This window comes from Notechis scutatus, chromosome Z (genome assembly GCF_049901735.1).
Source record: "Notechis scutatus isolate UNSWTSFEM ecotype Mainland chromosome Z, rNotScu1.2, whole genome shotgun sequence".
In the NCBI taxonomy this organism is placed as follows: Eukaryota; Metazoa; Chordata; class Lepidosauria; order Squamata; family Elapidae; genus Notechis; species Notechis scutatus.
This window is the reverse complement of record NC_142025.1, coordinates 50,050,100-50,072,662: the sequence shown is the minus strand read 5'-3', so window position 1 is coordinate 50,072,662 and position 22,563 is coordinate 50,050,100. Positions and strand designations below refer to the sequence as shown.

Sequence of the window (22,563 nt, the reverse complement as noted above, 5' to 3'; positions counted from 1 at the left end):
TTCCAATTAAATTCAATGTTACTTGGAATTAATAAAGGTACTCTCCATGTATTTAAGGAGTTTTCCATTTTATCACATTAAAATATATATAGATAATTTAATAGCATACACATATTTGAGTCTCAGGGTACTATATACAAGCACTATCCACAGCCATGGACCACAGAATATGAAACTTTCCTTATGGTGAAGATGGGGAGGGAAGCAAATACACATTATTGATCAGAGGTATTGTTACTTTTCTGGGATTGATTCTTTTTCTCTGAAATTCTCAGAACAGAAATAGATCCTAAATGCTGGAGAGAGAAAATCCTAATCATATAGATGCTATCATAGCAATTTCAGGAATAGAAGACTTATGCTGAAGAGTATAAGGTTATGTTTAATTTTGTTTTTTGTTTATGTCTGATTCTCGGAAACTGCTAGACAAGTCCAGTTGTTTTCTTGACAAGGTTTTTCAAAAGTGATTTGCCATTGTTTCCTTCATAGGATTAAAAGAAAATGACTAAACTAAGATCACCCAGCTGGTTTCCTTGCTCAAGACTTGGTCTTTCAATTTCTAGCCTGATACCTTAATTACACTACACCAAACTTGTTTTTATTGCTTTCTAGATTAATGCAAATTTTATTACTTTTCACTCAGCATAAGTAGATCTTTAGACTGGAGACACTGATTCTGCAAAAGAAGGAAGTCAGACAGCAAGAAGGACTTATGAATTCTAATATGTCTTTAAAATTCATGTTCGGTACATTTTTAATTCCATTAAGACAATGTGAAAATTCCCACTGGCCACAATTGCAGAATTAATGTAAAAATGTAGAACAATTGGCAAAATAAAAATACAATTAAATTTATAAGAAGACAAACAAATATCTAAAAGTTTCAAGTACATTTTTACATTTGGCTTATGAATTCTAAAAAAAACCCAATGATTAGGAGAGTTGGAAACAATACTAATTCTGACAAAAGTCTGTTCAAAAATCATCAGTAAGATATGAGTACTATATATTAATCCAATTACAAAATTAAATTCCCTTTAAGAAGACAATCAACTGTCTCAGTTTAAAACCAGTTGGATTTTAAGTTTGTTTTGACAAAACAAAATTAGTTTCAAAAGAAACTATCCAAAATTAAGGAGCCATTTCTTGTTATTTTATTAAAGTCTAAGAATTTATATGTCCCTTAAGAGTTAAAGAACTAGACTGACATAAAATCTAGGATTTTCAATTTCCAGGGCTATTTATTTAATCATTTGCTTTGGCATTTTTACATTTTCAACTTCAATTATTTTACATATACCAATAAAATATCCATTACGTATTTATTCATTTACATTTTTACATGATTTATTTGACTACCTGTCACATAGCAATGACTTTGAGTGGCATACAAGAATTAAAACCAAACATAATTACACCAACATCCAAGCAACAAAGTCTGAGGTCTCAAAAAGCAATTCTAATATACAGTAGAAAATCAACCAATATAAGTCACTTAACCTTCCAGCACAAATGCCCTGGGGGAGGGGGGAGGAGAGAATTGTCTTTTGTGCCTTATGAAGGCTATCAGAGTTTAGGCTATCTAGATTTTTGGAGAGATGCTGCTCCACAGGCAACAAGAAAAAAAAGGCCCTCTTAAATAAACCATTGTAGCATCCTTTGTTAGCTACCACTTCGGCCAACATTATATGTTCTATAAAACAATTGGGTTCTCACTGCCTTCTGAAGGGCCATCCAGGTTTTGCTTCCATTTCTGAACAATTCACAAATTATGCTATTTATGTTCTTTTGGGATGTAGAAAAAGGAAGTACTAACCATTCCTCTCCCAGTTGTCATTTTCTATGTGGATTCTTTAATGACATGGCGGGGGGAGTGCTGATTCAGTCAGTCACATTCATCAGATCTCCACATTCAGCTATTCTATCCATAAAGGATCTAGGGACTGGCAAAGAGAACAATACTAAAATAATTAGGATGCTCAGGTATCACTGCTTCCTGATTTTGGATCACAGGAGGTGATAGTCACAAAATGTCCAAGTCAGCAATTTACAAACAATTTAATCAAAGTACTATAGTTTGCATATAGAGTGGATTTAAGAAAAGTTTTCAATATTTTCAGAAGGCTAACACTGCTGGCTGTACAGAAGTATATATAACAGATAACAGATAAGTCAGAGTTGGAAGGGACCTTATAGGTCATCTAATCCAACTCCCCGCCCAAGCGGAAGACCCTACACCATTTCTGACAAATGGCAATCCAATCTCTTCTTGAAAGCTTCCAGTGATGGCACTCCCACAACTTCCGAGGGCAAGCTGTTCCAATGGTTGATTGTTCTCACTGTCAGAAAATTTCTCATTTCCAGGTTAAATTTCTCCTTGTTCAGTTTCCATCCCTTATTCCTTGTCTGGCCTACAGGCGCTTTAGAAAATAGCTTGACCCCTTCCTCTCTGTGACAGCCTCTCAAATATTGGAACACCACTATCATGTCTATCCTGGTCTTTCTCTTCACTAGACTAGCCAATCACAGTTCCTGCAACCATTCTTCATATGTCTTAGTCTCCAGTCCCCTAATCATCCTGGTTGCTCTTCTCTGCACTTTTTCTAGAGTCTCAACATCTTTTTTATAATGTGGTGAACAAAACTGGATGCAATACTCTAGGTGTGGTCTTACTAAGGCTTTATAGAGTGGTATTAGTACCTCACTTGATCTCGATTGTATCCCTCTGTTAATTTAATTTAGGATTGCATTAGCTATATAGATACATAGTCACAAGGACATATCATATGAATGCACATAACCTCTATTCGTCTCCCCTAGCAACTGCTCCCTGACTCCTACTCTCTCTTCTTCCTAAATTGCCATGATTGTAGTTTGATGATCCAATATATTTTGCTCATTTTCCAGAAAATCTTGTTTTTGTAAAGCCCAGAGTCTACCAAGTACAGTAGAACTATGATCATAAACACTTCTGACCATGACCAAATCAGATTCCAAACAAAAAATTCACATTTTCCCTTCTGCACCATTTTTCCCCAAAGTTTTTTTATTTTAATTTTTTACACATCTCTTCATGTGAGCAACATGATTCCAAATTACAATATTTATATAATCATAGTTACATTTTCAACTTTCTTAATTAATATCATCTCAAATTATTATCCATTCGACTAATCTTTAGATAAATTTCTCTTTCATATTTCAATTCCTTAATTCAATATCAAAATCATCTCATCCTTACATATATTTTCAATTCTTTATCCCCTATTATTTCCATTTTCAGCTTACCACCTATTTATGTTACATTATGTATTGTTATTATCTATAACTTTTTCAAGACCAATATATATGATTAGACAGTCAATGAAAGAAAAACCGAGTAAAAAGTAAAATTAATACATCTAGGATCCACATGGTATATCCCCCATCTACAATATATCTTATATATATTCCAGAGATATTCATATAATCATTTCATATTTTTTCTTTGTTTCCACTTAGCCAAATATATAATACATTCATTATAAATATTTTATATATAATAATCCCTTAACATAATCCCTTCTAGTTCATTATATTTTCTATTTTCTCATATCCTTTGTATAATCAATTGCATTTTCTATTACATGTATACCACAACGAAAAAAATATAAATAAAAACAGAGTTAATTTCCCCTTTTACTTCCTTTTAACTAATTTCAACCTATAGCATTTATATAATCCTAATTCACATTTGTGGAACATAACTGATACCAGATTTTTGCCCACGTCATCATATTCTCTGTTTTCCTAATATCATTTAAATAGTCATTAGCATATTTTAGAATATGTATATAGATATATAGATATAAAAGAAAGGATTAGTAATAATAGAACCCTCTTAATATTGCTCACTCCTTCATTTTTTTCATCTATAATTATCTAATAATCTTAAAGTAATTCCCAGTAAATTATAAACTTCAAATCTCCCATATCTACATTTCTAATTAAAAATGCAAAGATACATCCCCATGTGGTATCCCCTTTTTATGCTATATCTAACCTTATCTCTAAATCTCTCAGCCTTATAATTTCTCTTATTTTTAGCCAGCTTTCCCTTTACTAAGTTTTCTTGGCCTTTCTTCTTTATCCCTCTTTTTCCTCTAATATTACTTTTATTTTCATCTGCCAGTCCCCCATCTTTCCTCCCACCCTTTCCTTTTCTCTTTTTTTAAAATTTCTTCTTGTATAGCTTCTTCTTCTTCTTTTGCTTACTCTTGGGAGCTTTTTACTTTTTATTTATTATCTCTGTCATCAATGTCTTAGTTTTAGTTCCTTTTATGTCTTTTGGCAATGTCTCTGAATCTTCATGTCCATCTTGGCTGTTTTCCTCTTCCTTTGGCTCCTCCTCTCTAGGGTTCCTTTGTTCTGCTATAAATTGCATTACTTTTTCTGCCAGTATAGTCACCTTCTTCTTTTAACATTTCTTTCACAGATTGCAGTTCCAACTTAAATTTTTTGCTTGCTTCTTCCATTTTTTAATCAATTGTGTTATTTTTTATTTTATTAAAGTTAATTGTAATCCTTGCCAAGAGACTCCGTTTTATTTCTCTTTTCCTTATTGGTCTTTCTATTTCCTTTGCATAATCAACCTACAACAGTCCCAAGATATTGCCTTCATTTATCCTCTTGCTGCAATCTCCCCTTTTCTCTTTTAAGCTTCTGGGGTTCTTTTTCTGTTAAAGTCTTTTATTTCATATCTTTTCTCATTCCCGCATTTAAAAGACCAGTAATTTTCCATCAAGTCATCCAGGAAAAAATATCTTGTACCATTAGGTGGTGCTCTATATCAGTTCCACTTTTCAAAGTTCTTTTTTCCTTTATATTAACATTAATTTTCAACCATTTCAAGCAAATTTAGTATTTTATCCAATGCCTAATTAATGCCAGGTTCTATATATTATTCCCAATTCCGTCCTTAATTTTGTTATAGCTCTTTTGTAATCCAGTTTTTATTTACCTTATATTGTCCTCTTGTTTTCCATTTGCTGCTGTTATACTCTCAAGTGAGGAATCCTTCTTTCTGCTTTTCGGGGTTATTAAAACAAAAAGTTCAACTTCTCTTATCTGGTTACACACCGCTCACCACTTCACCACTCCAGCACACACTTAGGTCCCAGTAGCTTCCTGTCTTCAGGGCAGCCATTAAAACTGCCACTTCTTCCTGTCTTTCCAGGGGAGTATACCAAGCCAGGGAGAAGAGATGCGGCTCCCATCAACCCGGCTGGCAGTCTCCCCCTCATCCCCCACCCCTCCGAGGTGGGTCTGATGGTTGTGGTCCTGTAGGGACCCCTTCAACAGGGCAAGCATGGATCGAATGCATGTATGATCGCAGTCTCCATCCGTCCTTGACGGAAGTGCCACCAGAAGTCCCGCACCATTTTTTTTTTGTAAGCACCAAATTTCCAAAATTAGTTTTGGGTCATGACCAAATCAGGTTGCGACCAAAGTTATGGAACGAATTATGGTCATGACCAGAGGTTCTACTGTATTTGTTTACTTGCTTGTTTGTTAAATTCATTTGCCACTTATGATGGTGCTATTCTAGGCAACTTACAATAATAAAAAGGAAGACATAAAAAGAGTGGAAACAAACAGAAGTAAAATAATAGAACAATAAAATAAGCAATGAAAAACATAATGAGAATACATCAATATGGTAACAAAAAGGTGAACAGGAAGAGAACAGAGAGTAAGGGGAAGGTGTCTGCTATCAGTCCAGCAGCCATCTCCAGTGTGGAACTCCCCTATCTGAACCGCAGACCAACTGGCAGAGTCAGGTCTTCTGGGTCCAGCAGAAGGGTAGGAGGATGGGCAGATCTTACCCTAGAGAATAAGATGTTCCAACGGGTAAATGTTGCAGCAAAGAAGGCTCTTCTTCTGGATCCCAACAGTCAGAGTTCTTTGACTGATAGGATCTGAAATACACTCTTTATATTGACATGAGTAGGATGGGCTTGCCTAATGGGATTGACAAAAATATCAGCCATTCCTATTTCTGTTCTGAGAGAACTTTGTAATCACCAATATTCCAGGAAGAATATCAACACTCACTCAGTATGTAGTGAGAAAGATCCAGCCCATGGACTGCTTAGATCTGGCCTGGAGGACCGGCCTGAAAACAGCAAAGGACTGGCCCACAGTGCCTCTGCCAGCAAAAACAGAGTTGGGGGGGGGCGCACTGCAGGAGGCTATCACAGCTGAAAATGGGGCACAGCCCCCTGAACTCCATTTTTGCTGGCAGAGGGCTATCAAAACAAACTAAAAATAAAACAAAAGGAGAAATGTTTTCCCTTTTGCATTTGAGCATGCAAGAAGGGACAGTAAAGAAGAAAGGGAAAAAGGAAAGGAAAAGAAAAGGAAAGAGAGCACGGAAGGAAAAAGAAGGAAAGAGGGGAAGGAAGAAGAAAGGAGAAGGAAGGGAAGGAAAAAGAAGAGAAGGAAGGAAGGAAGGAAGGAAGGAAGGAAGGAAGGAAGGAAGGAAGGAAGGAAGGAAGGAAGGAAGGAAGGAAGGAAGGAAGGAAGGAAGGAGCCTATAATGAGAGTGATGGAAGGTCTCAGGGAAATCCTGTCTTAGCACTTCGCCACCACAGGTGCCCCCAACACGAGAGACATCGAGCTGGGCATGTCCATCTTGTCCTCCCCCCAGCCCTCTGAGGTCAAACACAACCCTGATGCAGCCCTGATTGAAACTGAGTTTGACACCCTGTTCTAGTTGCTATATTGAAAATATTGTGTAGATCACAAAGGAGGGTCTTTCAAGAAATTGGAAACAGTACTTATTGTAAGGATACAGTGAGCAAGAGGCTCATTCCAAAAGGCCTGAAGAGCCGAATGTTTTGTTCTATGGCGCAAACAAAATATGCAACAGAATAATAAATTTTATGTGATTCTTGCCACTCTAAAATAGCTCTTGTTACGAATTTCAAACTGTATTTTAACAAAGCTATAAAGATATGTCAGCAGCCGTGGTGGAATGCTTGTATATTCTAGGGAAAAAAGACTTATCTCTTTTCTAATTACAAAGCACATGCACAATACTTTTTTCTGTTTATATGGATGGTGTAAATATTCATATTTTGCCAAATTCCAGAAATGTATATGAATACATCTTTGGTCTTGATTAATGAAGAAATGATAATGGAGTCGCTGATTTATAGTTATATTCATTACATTAAATTATTTTCATGTGAGTTATTTTTCCATCTTGCATTAAACAGTTCCATCTCTTCATTTGTCAGTTCCATCCATATTCTTAATAATTCTTAATAATTTGTATTATTTGGTGTCATCTTTTCTAACTTTTTCTAAACACGATTGCTTCCCTTAATTATTATTTTCAGTAGACTTTTGATGTTTCATTGGGCCTTTTTATAATTGTTATATAATTAGTAGCTGGAATTTAATAACCAGATCCAGAGATTTGGGTCTGATCTGAATGTAAATGTATCTCACATGCAAAAAGGAAGATCACTTTAATAAAAAGAGAACATTCCTACATGCAAAAACCTGTGTCTGAAAAAAAATTTATTACAATATATAAAGAAGTAATTCATGTGAGGAATTCTTGCATGTGATGTAGGCTAGAGTTTCTTCAAAAGTGTGTTGCTTATTTATTTATTTTTTTCAATTTAATTTAGGTTATCCACTATGCAACCTATTCATAAAAATGTAGTGTTACTTTCTTTGAGCCACAGATCATCCTTATTATAACAATTTATCAAACAGACTTGCCTTTCAAGGGCAGGGATTAAGCTTAGCCAATACCATTGATGCCAATCTGAAAACAAAATAGGATAGGAATGCTTTAAATGTGTGCTCTGTGTCACCATTTAAAGCAGATTTTCTAAATCTGGAGCTCTATAGTTATGCTGAATCACAAGTCACATCTCTCTAAACCAACAGACTGTTGAATATACAGCAGAGAAAAGACTAAAGGATTTCATGGTATAAATATACTTTTTTAAATGTTATAACGTGTTTATTTAAAAAAAAAGCCACTTGATTTCAAAAGCCACAATTTATGCAACATCAATCCTCAATCTTTATTTGTCAATGTGAAGGCCATTCCACATATTATAAAGTTTAAAAATAACATAGTCTGTTGACAAAGCTTGAACTAATAAACTATGAGGGCATCAATGAATGCCTATATCTCTCACTTCATCTGTTCAGTCACATCCAACATTCAAAAATTCTATATATTACCTTTCTCCAAGTGTTCATGTTTTACCATTTTCTAAAGTTTCTAAAGTAAAAAGTTTCAAAGTTTCAAACGGCATAGTGTTTAATCTATGGCATCTATCCAGTCTATTCTTTGTCAGCCTCATTTTCAAGCAGTTCTAGCCATTCCTAGCATGATTTATTTTTCTAAAGAATATGACTGCATGACATGACAAAAATAAGACAACCTTAGCTTGGTAAGCTTCTAGTGAAATGTCAAGCTTGATGTAGTCTATAATCAACTTGCCTGTTATTTTTAGTGCTCAAGGCTTACATGGTAGCTGTCTCCAAACCCGTAATTCGAATGAGTCTGCTTTCCCTCCCCCGCCATCTGCTTCTTCTATTGTCCAGCATTCACAATTATAGATAGTTATAGGAAAAACAATCCCTATAGAATTACCCATAATTTATTATGGATGTCAATGTATCTGCAAGCATATTATTTGCAAAAGTCCATCCCATCAGCTTTTATCATCTTTATATTATTTAAATTAGAAAAAAAATGCCAGTAACATTCAAAGCAAAACAGTAATTCAAGTTCTGAAAGAAGGTGAAAAGCAAAACTTGTATAGGGGTACAGCTCAGTGTTGACTTATCCCCAAAGCAAGACAGCAAGTAAATTGTAAAAAAAAACTCAGGGCTGTAAATTGCTTTAAGAAATGGAAGAAAACACTGAGAAACCAAAGATTAGACTAGTACAATACATTCTTATTCAACCAATGTAATAAAACACCCAGAAATCAAGTTCACTATATTTGTTTGTACAAAGAGATGGAAGAGATCAGGTATATCAGCAAAGTTGTGGCCAAAAGCTAATTGTAGAGTATATTACAAATCACCCAAACTTTAAGGCAATACAAAGCAGAAGAATAAAGCCCGCCAGTTTCCATAATGTGATCTTGACATAAACTTACCACTTCCAATAACAGTTCTTAGAACTGCTCCTGAACCTTATTAATAAGGAACTAGAAGAACTATCAAATGAAACAGAACAATTTTTAAAGTCAAATGTAGAAAGAGATTGACATGAAATAAAAGAAAGTAAACTATATGCCAGAATAATAAACAGTGAGAATTTCCAAGAAAGAGAGACAAGCTAAAGAAAAACAAAGATATCATGAAGAAACTTAACAAGAATTTCAGGGAGCTTTAGAAGAGACAAGGTGCAGTGAAAATAACATTTTCTCTAAATACACTAAAAACAGAAACAGGAAAAATTTTCCCAAAGGATTTATTTTGAGAAAGTAAATTAGAATAAAGTTCCAACCTCAGATTGTTATGCTAAAAGATCCCTATGGACATATAGTAACTGGTTCAAATAGATTAGAGATGGAAGGAATATAATAAAATTCTTACAATAGAGCTATTGCCTACATACAAGGGAATGCCTTTCATAAAACGTAAATCCCAGAAAATTTCATTGTCCTCATGCAAAACCTATACAGAAGTCAGGAAGTCATACTCCAGACCAAAACAAACTGATTCCAGATTGGCAACAGAATGAGACAAGGCTGCATTTCTCCCCCTTTATTTTCAATCTATAAATGGAATATATTTTGATTAAAGATGGACAGAAAGATGTAAACCTGGAAAAAGAAACATCAATAACTTGCCAATTATTTTGCCTTGATCCCTGAAAATACAAATGACCTGCAAGTTATAATAATGAAAGTCAAGGAGCACAGTGAAAAATGGGGCTAAGAATAAATAAAAAAGACTATATCACAACAGGTGAGGGCAACTAGACTTATAATTGACTATGAAGGTATGATGGTTAGCTTCTCTTTTTTATTATTGACCATTAACAGTAGAAAGCTAGAAGTCAAGAAATATATTTCAGACTAGCACTTGGTAAAGTAGCAAAGAAAGTCTTGGAAAATATTTTCAGAGGCTGTGATGTGATTGTTATCTACAATAATTATAATTGTAGAGACAACAAACGTGAAAATTTACTTCAAAGAAGCAACGTAGAAAGTGTACTCATTTTTTGAATGCTGGTGTTGGAAAAGACTTTTGCGAATATTGTGGAATAGCTATGAAAACAACAAAGGGATCATAGAATAAATTGATGTAGAATTTTCATTTGGAGAACAATTGATCAAGCTCAAACAATAATATTGTGAATATAGTATGAAAAAATGCAGCTCCCATGAAAATGCTATGTTGGGAAAAGTAAAAGAAAAATAGTAGAGGATGACCAGAAGCAATGTGGATTATAATAGTAATTAATGACCTACGGAGAAACTAAAAGGGAGGACAAGTCATCCAGGGGAAAGTTTATCTTTATGGTCACTAACAGTCACACCTATTTCATATTTCCTAGCTGTTGTTTCCAGTGTTTTTAGTACTGTGAGTAGTTGTTGTATGTTCCTTGCTATATTATCTTTTTCCACAATATTCTGAGAGACTTCTTTGTTCCCTTATCTTTTGTGGTATCTCTTACTTCTGATTGGTTGTTCTCAGTTATGTAGAAGTCATTGTCTCAGTAGAACCTTCAATAGTCTTCATATTCTAAGCCTTCTATAGATCTCTTTAACTTTCCTTAGCTTTTCATCTCTTCTAGTTTATGTCAGTCCTTGCTTTTGAATACTTTGGTCAGCTTTGACTGGTTTGCTTTAGCCCAATGGTGGGGAGTTTATTTTCCCAAAGGGCCACATGAGAAATTGGGACTGTTGTGGAGGACTGAAACAGTATGTCTATGAAGGTTCATAGGCATGCGTGCACATGCATAGGTAAGTTGGAAAAAAATAGCAGGTCCAGTTGTACTGCATGCTGGCATGAACTTACTTACATTTGAATTCTAATTTCTAGTTGACCTCACCCAGTTCAGACAGGGACAGCCAAAAGTCCATTATGTGGCTCATAAATCTTTAACCCATATTCAAGTTTTCATATTATCTTTCTTTCACAACTAAAATGGCAGCCTATCATTTGGATCAAATATAAACTACCATAACACAGAAAGTTAATCTAAATTCACAGCATGAGAACTGGTGGGGAGGAACCTTACTATTAAACTTTCTGACCAATAGCCAGTTGGACAAAACATTTTTAAAAGATGCTCTGCAGTACATGGAAGTGCATGGGAAAATATCGCTAGTTGAGGTGTTAAAGCAGTTATGTCCTTTGGAAAATTTGCAAAGGCTGTCCCCAATTGGCCATATAGGTATTTTTATGATTGCCCATGAAAACGATGGCAGAGCATTTATGAGTATGCCCAAAACATTCTTAAAATTACAGATGTAAAATTCCAACAAAGATTGAGGACTTCAATATTAGTGATTCCACATCCAATTAGTGATTCTACATCCAAGACCTAGACACTGGCAGTGAAAACTATGCAGTATCCAAAGAAATGCCCTAATGAAATACACTATAGTATTCTATAAGGGAGTTCACGTGCATACAGAAAACAGATTTTGTAAGGCAGCAGTCAGAGGGAGAAATTCTAAACCCTACACTAATTTGGCTCCAAAACAATTGCATACACACACACACACGTGTGTGTGTGTGTGTGTGTGTGTGTGTGTGTGTGTGTGTGTGTGCGTGCATGCAGTTGTTTTGGAGCCAAATTATTATTCTAATAATATTACCTTCCTATATATACATGCTAATATGTTTAATCACCATTGATTATTGTTTATAGTTTAGACCTAGTTCAGGAACAAGTTAAAGGTATAAATGGGTATCCATATGACATATATAACAGCTTGACATATTCAAGCCTAAATTCAAATAAAAATATATAGCATTTATTTTATTTTATTGCAATAGAATTGTGTTTTCTCAAAGAATATACAATAGTGACATCATTTTATAAATAAATGTAATTATTTTGTAAATAAAAGCTAGTGTTGAGTTGTAAAATTTACTATGGTACATAAATATAAAAATTACATTCAGATGTGTTCATGCTGTTCATATAGATTTATTTAAAGAGCTGTTGCAATTTTATATTTATTCTAAATGTATTAGAAATTAAAAAGGTTGCTACAATGTTTTAGAGAACTAAATGAAAATTTCTTTTAAATTACAGCAAACTTATAAATTAAAAGAACTCAAAACACTGATATGCTTTTCACATGCATTTTAAAGAAAATTTTCAACAATAATTTATGTGTAAGTGCCATTTAAATGTAAATTATGATGTTTAAATGGCAAACCTGCAGATAATTTTTTTTCTTGTATCTAACTTAAAGACAAATTTAAAAAATGAAACAGCCCTTAACACTGGAAGAAATGATTATATAACATATAAACTTAAATACCCTGTTTCTCCAACAATATGGCCTCCCCCAATAGGAAGTCCCAGCATGTTTTATAGGCATGAAATGAAATTAAGTCCCTCCCCCCAAATTAAGGCCTATATTAAAACATGCGAAATGGGGGGGAATGGTGGTGGGGCTTGCCGTTAGGAAGTACTTTTGTTGCACACCCGGATATGGTGCTGCCTGCGTTGACCCCGATACGAAGTGCCCCACCAACGCCGAGGTCAACATCCAAGCCCTCACTGCCCGCCCACCCGAAGATGCAAGTGGGGGGAATTAAGTCACCCCCGAAAAGACGGCCTAGCTATTTTTTCAGGGCTCAAAAAAAATAAGACCCAGCCTTATTATATGAGAAACACGGTACTAGACAAAATATTTTATTCAGCAAAATAATGCCCATTTATGAAATGTTAGCTTTTACTTTTATTAATATACAAAGTATGATTATTTCTTTGTGATCAGATTGTTAGACCACATTACACAAGACAAAAATTATTTAAAATAAATCTATAAATCTCATAAAATCAGCCTACTTGAAAATATAGAATTTTTCACAGATTTTTTTTTTGTAACTATACTTTAAAAAAAACATTGTGATTTTTTAATTTATTTTTGGCAAAGAATATTGTCAGAGAAAAAACTGAAAAATATACAAATTCATATGAGACATGGGAAACCTCCCATTTAAACAGTTGTGCTCTCTCACTCTCTTTCATATGTGTATACATAAACATATGCACCTATATACATCTATAGCTATCAATCTATCTGTCTGTCTGTTTCTCTATCTACCTATGTATTCCCTTACTAAATAATACTAAAGTATGTGCCAGGCAGCATATAATATATCAATAACAACGTCTCACTATAGCACAAAGTAAAGGGGGGAAAATACCTCAGATACATACTCATGAGAGAGATTGTCAGTGTGCTAGAGTAAATGTCAGAGAATCTTTAAAGCTTGTTACTACTAGATTTAGCTAAAAATTGCTGCCTTGCACAAGAGATAAAATGTTCCAAGCATAATGCTCTATGAGACTGTTATTTACAAAACTGGTAAAATTTATTGACTGAATGATTGCTATCATGCTTGCCATGTAGACTGAATTTGTCCAAGAATTCAAGGCAACCTTCCTCAGATATAAGTAAAAACATACAGAATGTATACAAGTCACACATAGCCATATTTTATGGCCAAAATTGCAGTCTTCAGAGATTTCCATGGAGGAAAAAAAATACATTAAAACACATTTTACTAAGTGGGCAATCAAATTAAATCTGTTGACAATTCTTACAAATTCAATTCAACAATTAATACTCAATGTACTCTTAATCTATCTTGTAATAACATCTGGGAGGGATTCTTAATTTTTGCTGTTATAAAGTATGTTAAGCCTTGGAAAGAAAGAACTATGTAGACCAGAAAAAGTCAATGCCCTAAATGCCATTGAGATAGCAATATGGGTTGTTCCAGCATATCATATGAATGGTTTATTCAGCAGAAGAGCAAACTAATGCATTTTTGTTTCAATTAACTGGATGCATAAATTAGCTGCATGAACTTACTCCTCCACATTTTCTTGTTTTGGGAAGATGTGGGGGCAGGCTATAGCTTACTATTATACTCAAATCCTATATCACAATTAATTTAGAAAAACTTTGTCCAACCTTCCAGATGTATTCCAGTTAGAGATCCACCTTGGATTTCTCTTTCACGGTACATTTTAATCCCCCAGTGCTTTCCACTATGACACTGACAGCAAGCAGCAAATATGAAGTCAACTGTGATCCTTAGAAATGCTTGTATTTGGGGAAATTCCACAGCTATAAACAATAAATTGTGATTTATTATTGGCTTATTGAATGAACTTACACTTGGCACGCTATCTATGTGGACGGTGGGGTTTATTGGAAGCTTCTTGATTTGTTCCTTGTTTGGTTTTGCTAGCCTCAGGTGACAGCTTCTAGCCATCTCTGGAACCTTAAAAACTAAGCAGGATCTGGCCTGAATTGCTCTGGAATGTAGGCTAAATGGAAGGATCCAGAAGGCAGCAAACCATTTGCACACTACTACTGCATGGATGCTGTCTCTAGAAATCAAACTCAATTGTCTTTAATACACTTCCATAAATTATTCCCTTTTCACAATAGCTTTATAATACGTAAGTCTGATTCACTGGTAAGTTCTTGTTATGGTGCATATACTGTTTTATCAAGCATGTTAATTAGAAGACTAGAATATTTCCAAGATCTCTTAGTCTGTGCTCAGTTCACTTCACTTCCTGGTTTTCATGGATTTATTAAATACCAAATAAAAAGTAAATAAAAATTTACTTTCTTGCTACTACTTCTACTGAAGTTGCTCACTTTTGTTTAAGCTATCACTGTTGTATGGCAAAATGTGTTTTTGATTTACAGTTCATATGATACTTCAATATAAATGTTATACACTGTTTACCAAGAAAAGTTAAGACAGGTTTATAGTTGTGTATTAACAAAAAGCAAGGAAAAAAAATAAAACTGCCCAAACATATTGCAGTTCTTTTGTTTCTCACACTTTTACACCTGGCTCTTCCCCTCAAACATTCAAATTCCCCAAAAGATATATATTTATTTGTAACATGTTCACAATTTATCAACTTGTCAAGTTTGTTTGTTTTTGGAATGCCTACATATCAGTTTTTGACTCTTGGCAACTATGTAGACAAGTCGTTCCCATTTTCTCAGCAAGAATTTGGAAGTGGTTTGGCATTAGCTTCATCTTCTGAGAGAATAACAAGCCTAAAGTCATCCACCTGCCTTCATAAAATCATAGGGCTAGGCAGGACATTGGAAATTCATGATTGTCCAATCTTTTCTTAAAAACATTCAATGAGCACCTACAACCCTGGGAAGCAAGCTATTCCATTATTTAATTATTTTCACTATCAGGAAACTCTTCTTTAATGAGCCTCCATCGTTTCTTGTCCTACCTGCAGGTGCCAAGGAGAATAAATCAACACCATCTTCTCTGTGGTAGCTCTTCAAGTATTGCAAGATTGCTATCATGTCTCACCTCAGTTTTTTCTTTGTTAACATACCTAATTCCTTTGGCTATTCTTCATAGGATGTAGTCTCCAGACTCCTTATAATTCTTGTTGCTCTTCTTTGTATCTTTCTAGAATCTCAGCATCTTTTTTATATTGTGATGACAAGAAGTGGATACAGTATTCCAAATGTGGCCTCACCAATGGTGTACAACATTTCACTTATTTTTTATGCTATGTCAAAATCAGGACTAGAACTCCCAGTCTTCTGGTTTCTAGCCTGACACCTTAACCATTATACCAAACTGGCTCTCTTCAATATATTAACTTGACAGCTAAATTACTGCAAACCATTTCTGGATGGTCAAACCATCCATATTTGATTGCAGGCATCAGGTTGTCAGTCCACGGTCTGAACAGAATTGTCATTTATAAGCTTTAAATAAAAGTGATATTAAAGAGCAATACTGGTATTTTTTAAAATAATACTTTGTCTAATGCTTAAAAATCAAATAAAATGAATATATTTATATACTTACTGATTTAATTCTATATCCAGAATGAAAGAAGATCCAAAAGCATCAACCTGGAAGCTGGCTCTAGCAATATGAGTTGACTGCAATATAAAAATAATTGCAATTGGTTAGTTACCATATCATCATCCTAAAAAACAAAATTCTCCATTAATGCTTAAGTAGAAAAGTTATAACTAAGGTGCTTCTATAGAGAGAGAAACAAAAAAGCTAGCTGTATCATATTATACATATTGTGTGTTCCCACATATTTAATAACTTTAGAGTTTTTTACTCTTTTTATTTATATCGCTGCCCATTTCACACCGTGGCATACAATAAACATTCTACAAAATGACATTAAAAACAATTAAAAATTCTACAAGACCATATTAAAATATTAAATAATCATACAAGGAAGATCATAAGAAGCAATGCAGGGGAATGTTACACTCATCATATGTACACAGATTTTATGTTGCCAGCAAATTCCCAGGTCTGTTGGAAAAAAACACATTTTAAGGTATTTCCAGAAGGTCATAAAGAGTTAACTTCACTTGGGGAGAGGAATGAAAATGGGCAGATACTATGGCAGAAAAAGCTTGTTCCTTAGAAAATCTTTCAAAGACATTACTCAAAGCATGCCTCTCCTTCTGAATCTGATGGGACAGGTAGATATCACTGGAGAGAGGCCAATGTACCTCAAATAGCCTGGCCTCTGCTATGTAAGTTTTTAAAGGACAAAGCCTGCACTTTCAACTGGACCTGAAAGCAAACTGGTAATCAATATGGCTCATGGAACAATGTCATCCTATTAGGGACAGATATAGTTGCAAGAACCACCAATTATGAACCAGCTGAAACTTCTGAGTACTTTTCAAGAGAGCCTTATGAAGAACATGTTACAGAAGCCCATTTGGAAGGTGAAGAAATTTTTAAAATAGGCACAGCAATATTGTATTTATGTTTAATTTTAATTTAAGTTTAATTTAAGTTTACAATTATACTGTATAGTGTAATACTAATGCAGTATCAGGAGTTTTCAATTCAATTGTATAGAATGTGAAGGATGTGTGCTTTTGTTTTATTTTTATAGTTTTCTTATGTATGATATACATTGAAGATGGCATTTAATTTCGTTGTACGAGGTGCAATGACAATAAAGTAAACTAAACTAATGCGGTAGTCTTTAGGTTACAGTAGCAATTGGGATTGGAATTTCCATTACTAAGCAATGCAGTTGTAATGCATGATGTCATGTGATTACATCCCTTAGCATTAATAATATCCCAGTTGCTATTATAATACTCAAGGACTATGCAGCTTGTTCAGTGATGATCTCGCATGACTGAAACATAGGAACAGACCAGAATCCCAGGCAAACAGGCTAAAGATTAGAACTACAGGCAGGTACTATTGAACATGAGTGGACAGGTGATCGTTTTCCCATTGACTATGCTTATAGAAAGCTGGCAGTGATCATGGATTGCTGAAACCATCATAATTGCAAGCCAGTTGCCAAGTACCTGAACTGTGATTACAGTAGAAATGCTATAATGACCACAATTTCACGGATCAGTTGTAAGTTTCCCTTATTCAGTGCTGTAACTTTAAAGGGTTGCTGAATTAATAGTTGTAACCTGAGGACAATCGTAAAATCTTTTAGGGGGCACCAATGTTAGCACTCCTTAGTAAATCTACTGGTATCACTAGGAAGCATGAAATTACAAGGTAGAACACACAATATTTAGAAATCCAATTTTAAGTTAGCAGTATATCTTTTCTTTCCTACATTGATCTGCTAAATGGTGTCTGAAATGTCAAGAGCAAACCAAAGTAGACATATCCAGTACACATTCATCCTAGATATACAAGAACTTACAATTGATCCCTGAAATTTCCCAGGACTCGAAAGTCTTATGATTGACTACTTCACACCAAGTCAATAGATGGAGATCTATTCATCTCGCCCACACAAAGCTTCTAAAATAGACTTAGAAAATCACCCTGTAATAAGTAAAGAAAAGGCCCAAGTCATGAGCTTTGTACTGCTATGAAACCACACAGGTGATATAACTCAATGATTTTATTTCATTACTCCACATAATATGTCTCTTCCTTTCATCCCCACACCAATAGTTCAATGCTCAATGTTTCATACTACCGGCTATTGTTGGACTTCCAGTTGTGAATATGATGGATTAAATGCCTCTGTCATTCTTGGACAGATGTCGCAGTATTTTTTACTCTCTGCATATTAGGATGATCTTTCTTTTCCCTCCAGATTGAAGAAATCAATCCACATGGGCCCTAGACGTTTGGCCCTCAAAAATAAATCACTAAAACAGAGATTCCCTTGATTGGCTGGTGAGTTGAGTGTCAGGGGAAAAGGGATTTTCACAATGTTCACAGTGCAACATAGCCAAATGTATGTTCATTAGAACCTTCCCCTAAGGACCTGTCACAAAGTAGATGGGAATCAGTCTGTTCTCCAAAGTATCCAAAGCCAAAACAAGAAGCAATGGATGGATACAAATCAGGCAGAGAACCAACCTAGAACTAAGGATAAATTTCCTAACAATTAGAACAATTAATCTGTCGAATCAGCTTACCTTCAGGAGATTTTTAAGAGGAGATTGAACAACCAGTGTCTGAAATGATAGAGTATCTTGCTTGAACAGGGAATTGAACTAAAATACCTCCAAGGACATTCCCAACTCTGTTATTCTGTTATCACTTTTTAGATTTATTCATCTTTGAAGCTAAAGCTGAAGCTTTGGAATAGACAAGTACTTCTCTATAGAGACTTTTTTTTTTCTTTTCTGGAGCTCCATTTAAATTGAAATATTGGAAACTTTTACTGGTAATCGCTTGACTTGCAAAAACTTGGAAACAAAAGAGACTAAAAGCATTTAAGTAGAAATAACTTTTATTTTTTTTAAAATGGAAATTGAAAACTTATTCTTTAATAAATCTAAATTGTGGGATTATTGCCTATCTTTGCACAATTTTTTAATCTACCGTGCGGCTGGCTGGACATATAAACAAAGGACTTCATTTTTTAAATCAAGAGCTACAATTTTTATCTTTCACCAGCATAGTGTGCTTGCTCTAGGCCATGACTATACATAAAGGTACCAGATAAGGTTGTGGAGATGAACCAATCCCACTGAAAGCAATATAATGCACACATAATATAAAGCAATATAATGTCCATAATGGATAATGTTGTAGGATCCAATCTGGGTTGGACCAGTACAATCTCATTGAACCTTACGAAAGCAATGTTTGATGATTTGAGTAAAAAACTGATACAATTCTAGAAGCTAAATTTGAAAAAAGTTTAAATAAAATTTCAGGGGAAATTAAGCAAGTAAATTACAGGATGGACTTTTTAGGAAAAAAGGGACTTGGAGCTAAAGAAAAGGTTGAATAATTTGACTCTGTTGGAACTCAGAGAGAAGGAATTTTATTTGTAGTTAAGAACGATTCCGGGAAATCCTTCGGCAAATATATGAAAACATTTTTTACTGAGTTATTGAGCTGTCAGGAGGAAAGGATGGAGGAAGAGTTGAATAAGGTGTTTCCCATGAATTCATGTTTTGCTGCAATGAAACAAACACCAAAAGACGTTTTAGCATATTTTGTGAGGAAAAAACAAGGGATCAACTTTTGCAATGTTACTATGAGGCAAGACTGAAGAGTGATAATGTTGATGTAATTGTTTTAAAGAAGACTCCTATTATGATCTTGCATAAGAGGAAAGATTATTTCTTCCTAACAGACATTTTGAAGCAAAAGGAATTCCATTTCACTGGGAAAGTTGGAGGCAATCATTTTTAATTTATAGCAACTAAGATACAGATTGAATATATTTCAAAAAGCTAAAGACTTTATGGAAAAATGTTAAGGATGAGTTGGATCAAACTTCACAAGGCTGCAATTAACTAAAGAAAAAGGATTTTACTTTGGGTGCTGCAGGACTTTGATAATTTTTTCTCTTGAAAATGGATTATAAATTTCTAATATGGGATATAAATGGAGCACATGCTTCTCAAAAGAAAAACTATTTTCACTGTTTGAGAAATTTGAAGCAAAATATAGCAATAGCAACAGCACCTATATACTGCTTCGTCAATGCTTTACAGCCCTCTCTAAGAGGAATACAGAGTCAGCATATTGCCCCCAACAATTTGGGTCCTCATTTTACCCACTGTTCTGTACAAAGAATTAACATACTTGCAAACCCCGCGCTGCGATTGGCTAAAGCGCGCGGCAACCGGATTGGTCGGGCAAGCCGCCCGGATTGGTCCGTTAAGAATCTCCCGCTATTGGTCGAGCCAAGAGCGGGAGATTCGAAACGATGTCATTGGCCGCGGGCCGCCGCGGCTTGGAAATAAAAAGCCGGGGTTTTTCCTTCCTTTCCCCAAGCATGTACTGGAGCACAATAAAGAGCTGAACTTTGTCACTGACTCCGAGCTTCCTTCCTGCGCCGGACACGACACTGGCGACGAGGGTGGGATCCAAGAAGGAACCACCAAGCACGTGTCCGGAGGAAGACAAAGACCAACACGATGGCCGGCCTCACTCCGCCCGCACAATTCAACCCGACTACCGAGGACTGGGAATCGTACGCTGATCGTTTCCAGATGTACCTCGAGAGTAACAACTTGAAGGATGCCAACGGAAACAAGAAAAGGGCTGTTTTCCTGACACACTGCGGGCCCGCAGTGTTCAAAATGGCGAAAGCCCTCGCCAAACCCGCCGACGTAAAGACGATGGACTGGGCCGACCTTGCGCCATTGCTAAAAAACCACTACGCTCCTACCGTGCCCATCCTCATCCGACGAGACGAATTCTACCGGCGGAATCAGCGGCAGGACGAGAGCATAAACGACTTCATAGCCGCTCTAAGGGACCTCGGGGGTTTGTGCGAATTCCATGAACTAGACGACGTCCTCCGAGACCGCGTGGTCCTAGGTCTCCGGGACCAGGCGCTGAAAAGCCGTCTAATGGCAAAGGGGACATCAGTCTCGATGTCGCCCTGGCAGAAGCGTCCGCCGCCGAAGCCACCAAGAAATCGGCAGCTCGACTACGGAAAGCAGAGAACGGGACCGCACCGACAACCCCGAGGCTAACCGGCGAGAAACCGCCACACACCATGGCGACCTGGACTCCGCCTCGGACACCCCAGACGAAGGAGAAGAAGAAGACGTCCATCGGCTCCAGACCACGCGAGACCAACGAGGTCGTAAGTCGGGGACCCAGTGTGCGGGGTGCGGGGCAACCACTACCGAGCAGACTGCCGTTTTTCGGCGCGACCTGTCGGAATTGCAACAAGAGGGGCCACATCGCCCGAGTCTGCCGGCCGGAAAAATTACAGCCCCCGGCGCGAGAGCCGAGCAACCGGCAGCGAGACAACACCTCCCCAGGACCCGAGAGCACCAACCCGACACTCGTTGGAATAGGGACAGCCGGGCCGGCCAAAGCGGGGAGACCAACAGAGGAGGAAACCCATCAGACACTCACAATTGGCCACGCCGAGACCAACGATACCCGAAAGGTCTACGTGGAAGTAAGCATCGAGGGCGAACTTTGCCGCATGGAGGTGGACTCCGGGTCCTACCTTTCCATGATCGCCTGGGAAGAAATCAAGCGACTAGTACCAAATCTCCACAAGGCTGAGCTAGAGAACCAAAGATTGATAGTCAAAGACTACCAAGGGAACCGCATCCCCGTCATCGGGACCGGACAGTTCAACGTAGCCTTCAAGGACCGCACCGCAAAACTTCCCATCACAATAGTGGACCGGAACCGACCAAGCCTCCTGGGACTCCAATGGTTCACACCATTGGGCATCGGGGTCACCGGGATAAACCGCATTGAGGAAACCGACTGGGAACAGCAGCTGGCTAAGGACTTCCAGGAAGTATTCGACGGCACCTTAGGCAAGTACCGGGGACCCCCTATCTCTTTCAGTTTAGACCCAAACGTCAACCCCATCCGCCTAAAGCCGAGGCGGGTGCCTTTCACGCTTGGGAAAATGAGCGAGCAGCTTGACAAGCTCGTCAAACAGGGGGTTCTGCAGCCAATTGATCACGCCCGGTGGGAGACCCCAATAGTCACCCCAGTTAAGCCAGACGGGTCAATAAGGATTTGTGGGGACTATAAGGCCACCCTCAACTGCGCCCTGCAACAAGCGCATACCCGTCCCAGTCGTGCAACATCTACTTCACTCACTGGGGGGGCAAAGTCTTGCGAAGCTCGACCTGGCACAAGCCTATCAGCAGCTGCCGGTCGATGACGAACTCGCCGAAGCACAGACTATTGTTACCCACCGGGCGTTCGTTGTAACCGACTCCAGTTTGGAGTCAGCGTGGTCCCGGGATTTTTCAAAGCCTCATGGAGAGACTCCTACAAGGAATAAAAGGGGTGGTCCCTTACTTCGATGACGTACTAGTATCAGCAACCAACCGGGAAGAACTAGAGGGTCGC

General features: G+C 36.8%; 1 protein-coding gene across 4 annotated transcripts in view; it reads right to left on the bottom strand.

Annotated features, from left to right (window-relative positions):
- Window positions 1-22,563, bottom strand: part of ADAM22 (ADAM metallopeptidase domain 22) — a 183,606-nt gene that overhangs the window by 121,511 nt on the left and 39,532 nt on the right. For all 4 annotated transcript variants that reach the window (XM_087945154.1, XM_087945157.1, XM_087945155.1 and 1 more), the window contains exon 3: window positions 16,096-16,172. In XM_087945154.1, the coding sequence (XP_087801280.1) occupies window positions 16,096-16,172 (77 nt within the window). The remainder of the gene's footprint in view (window positions 1-16,095; window positions 16,173-22,563) is intronic.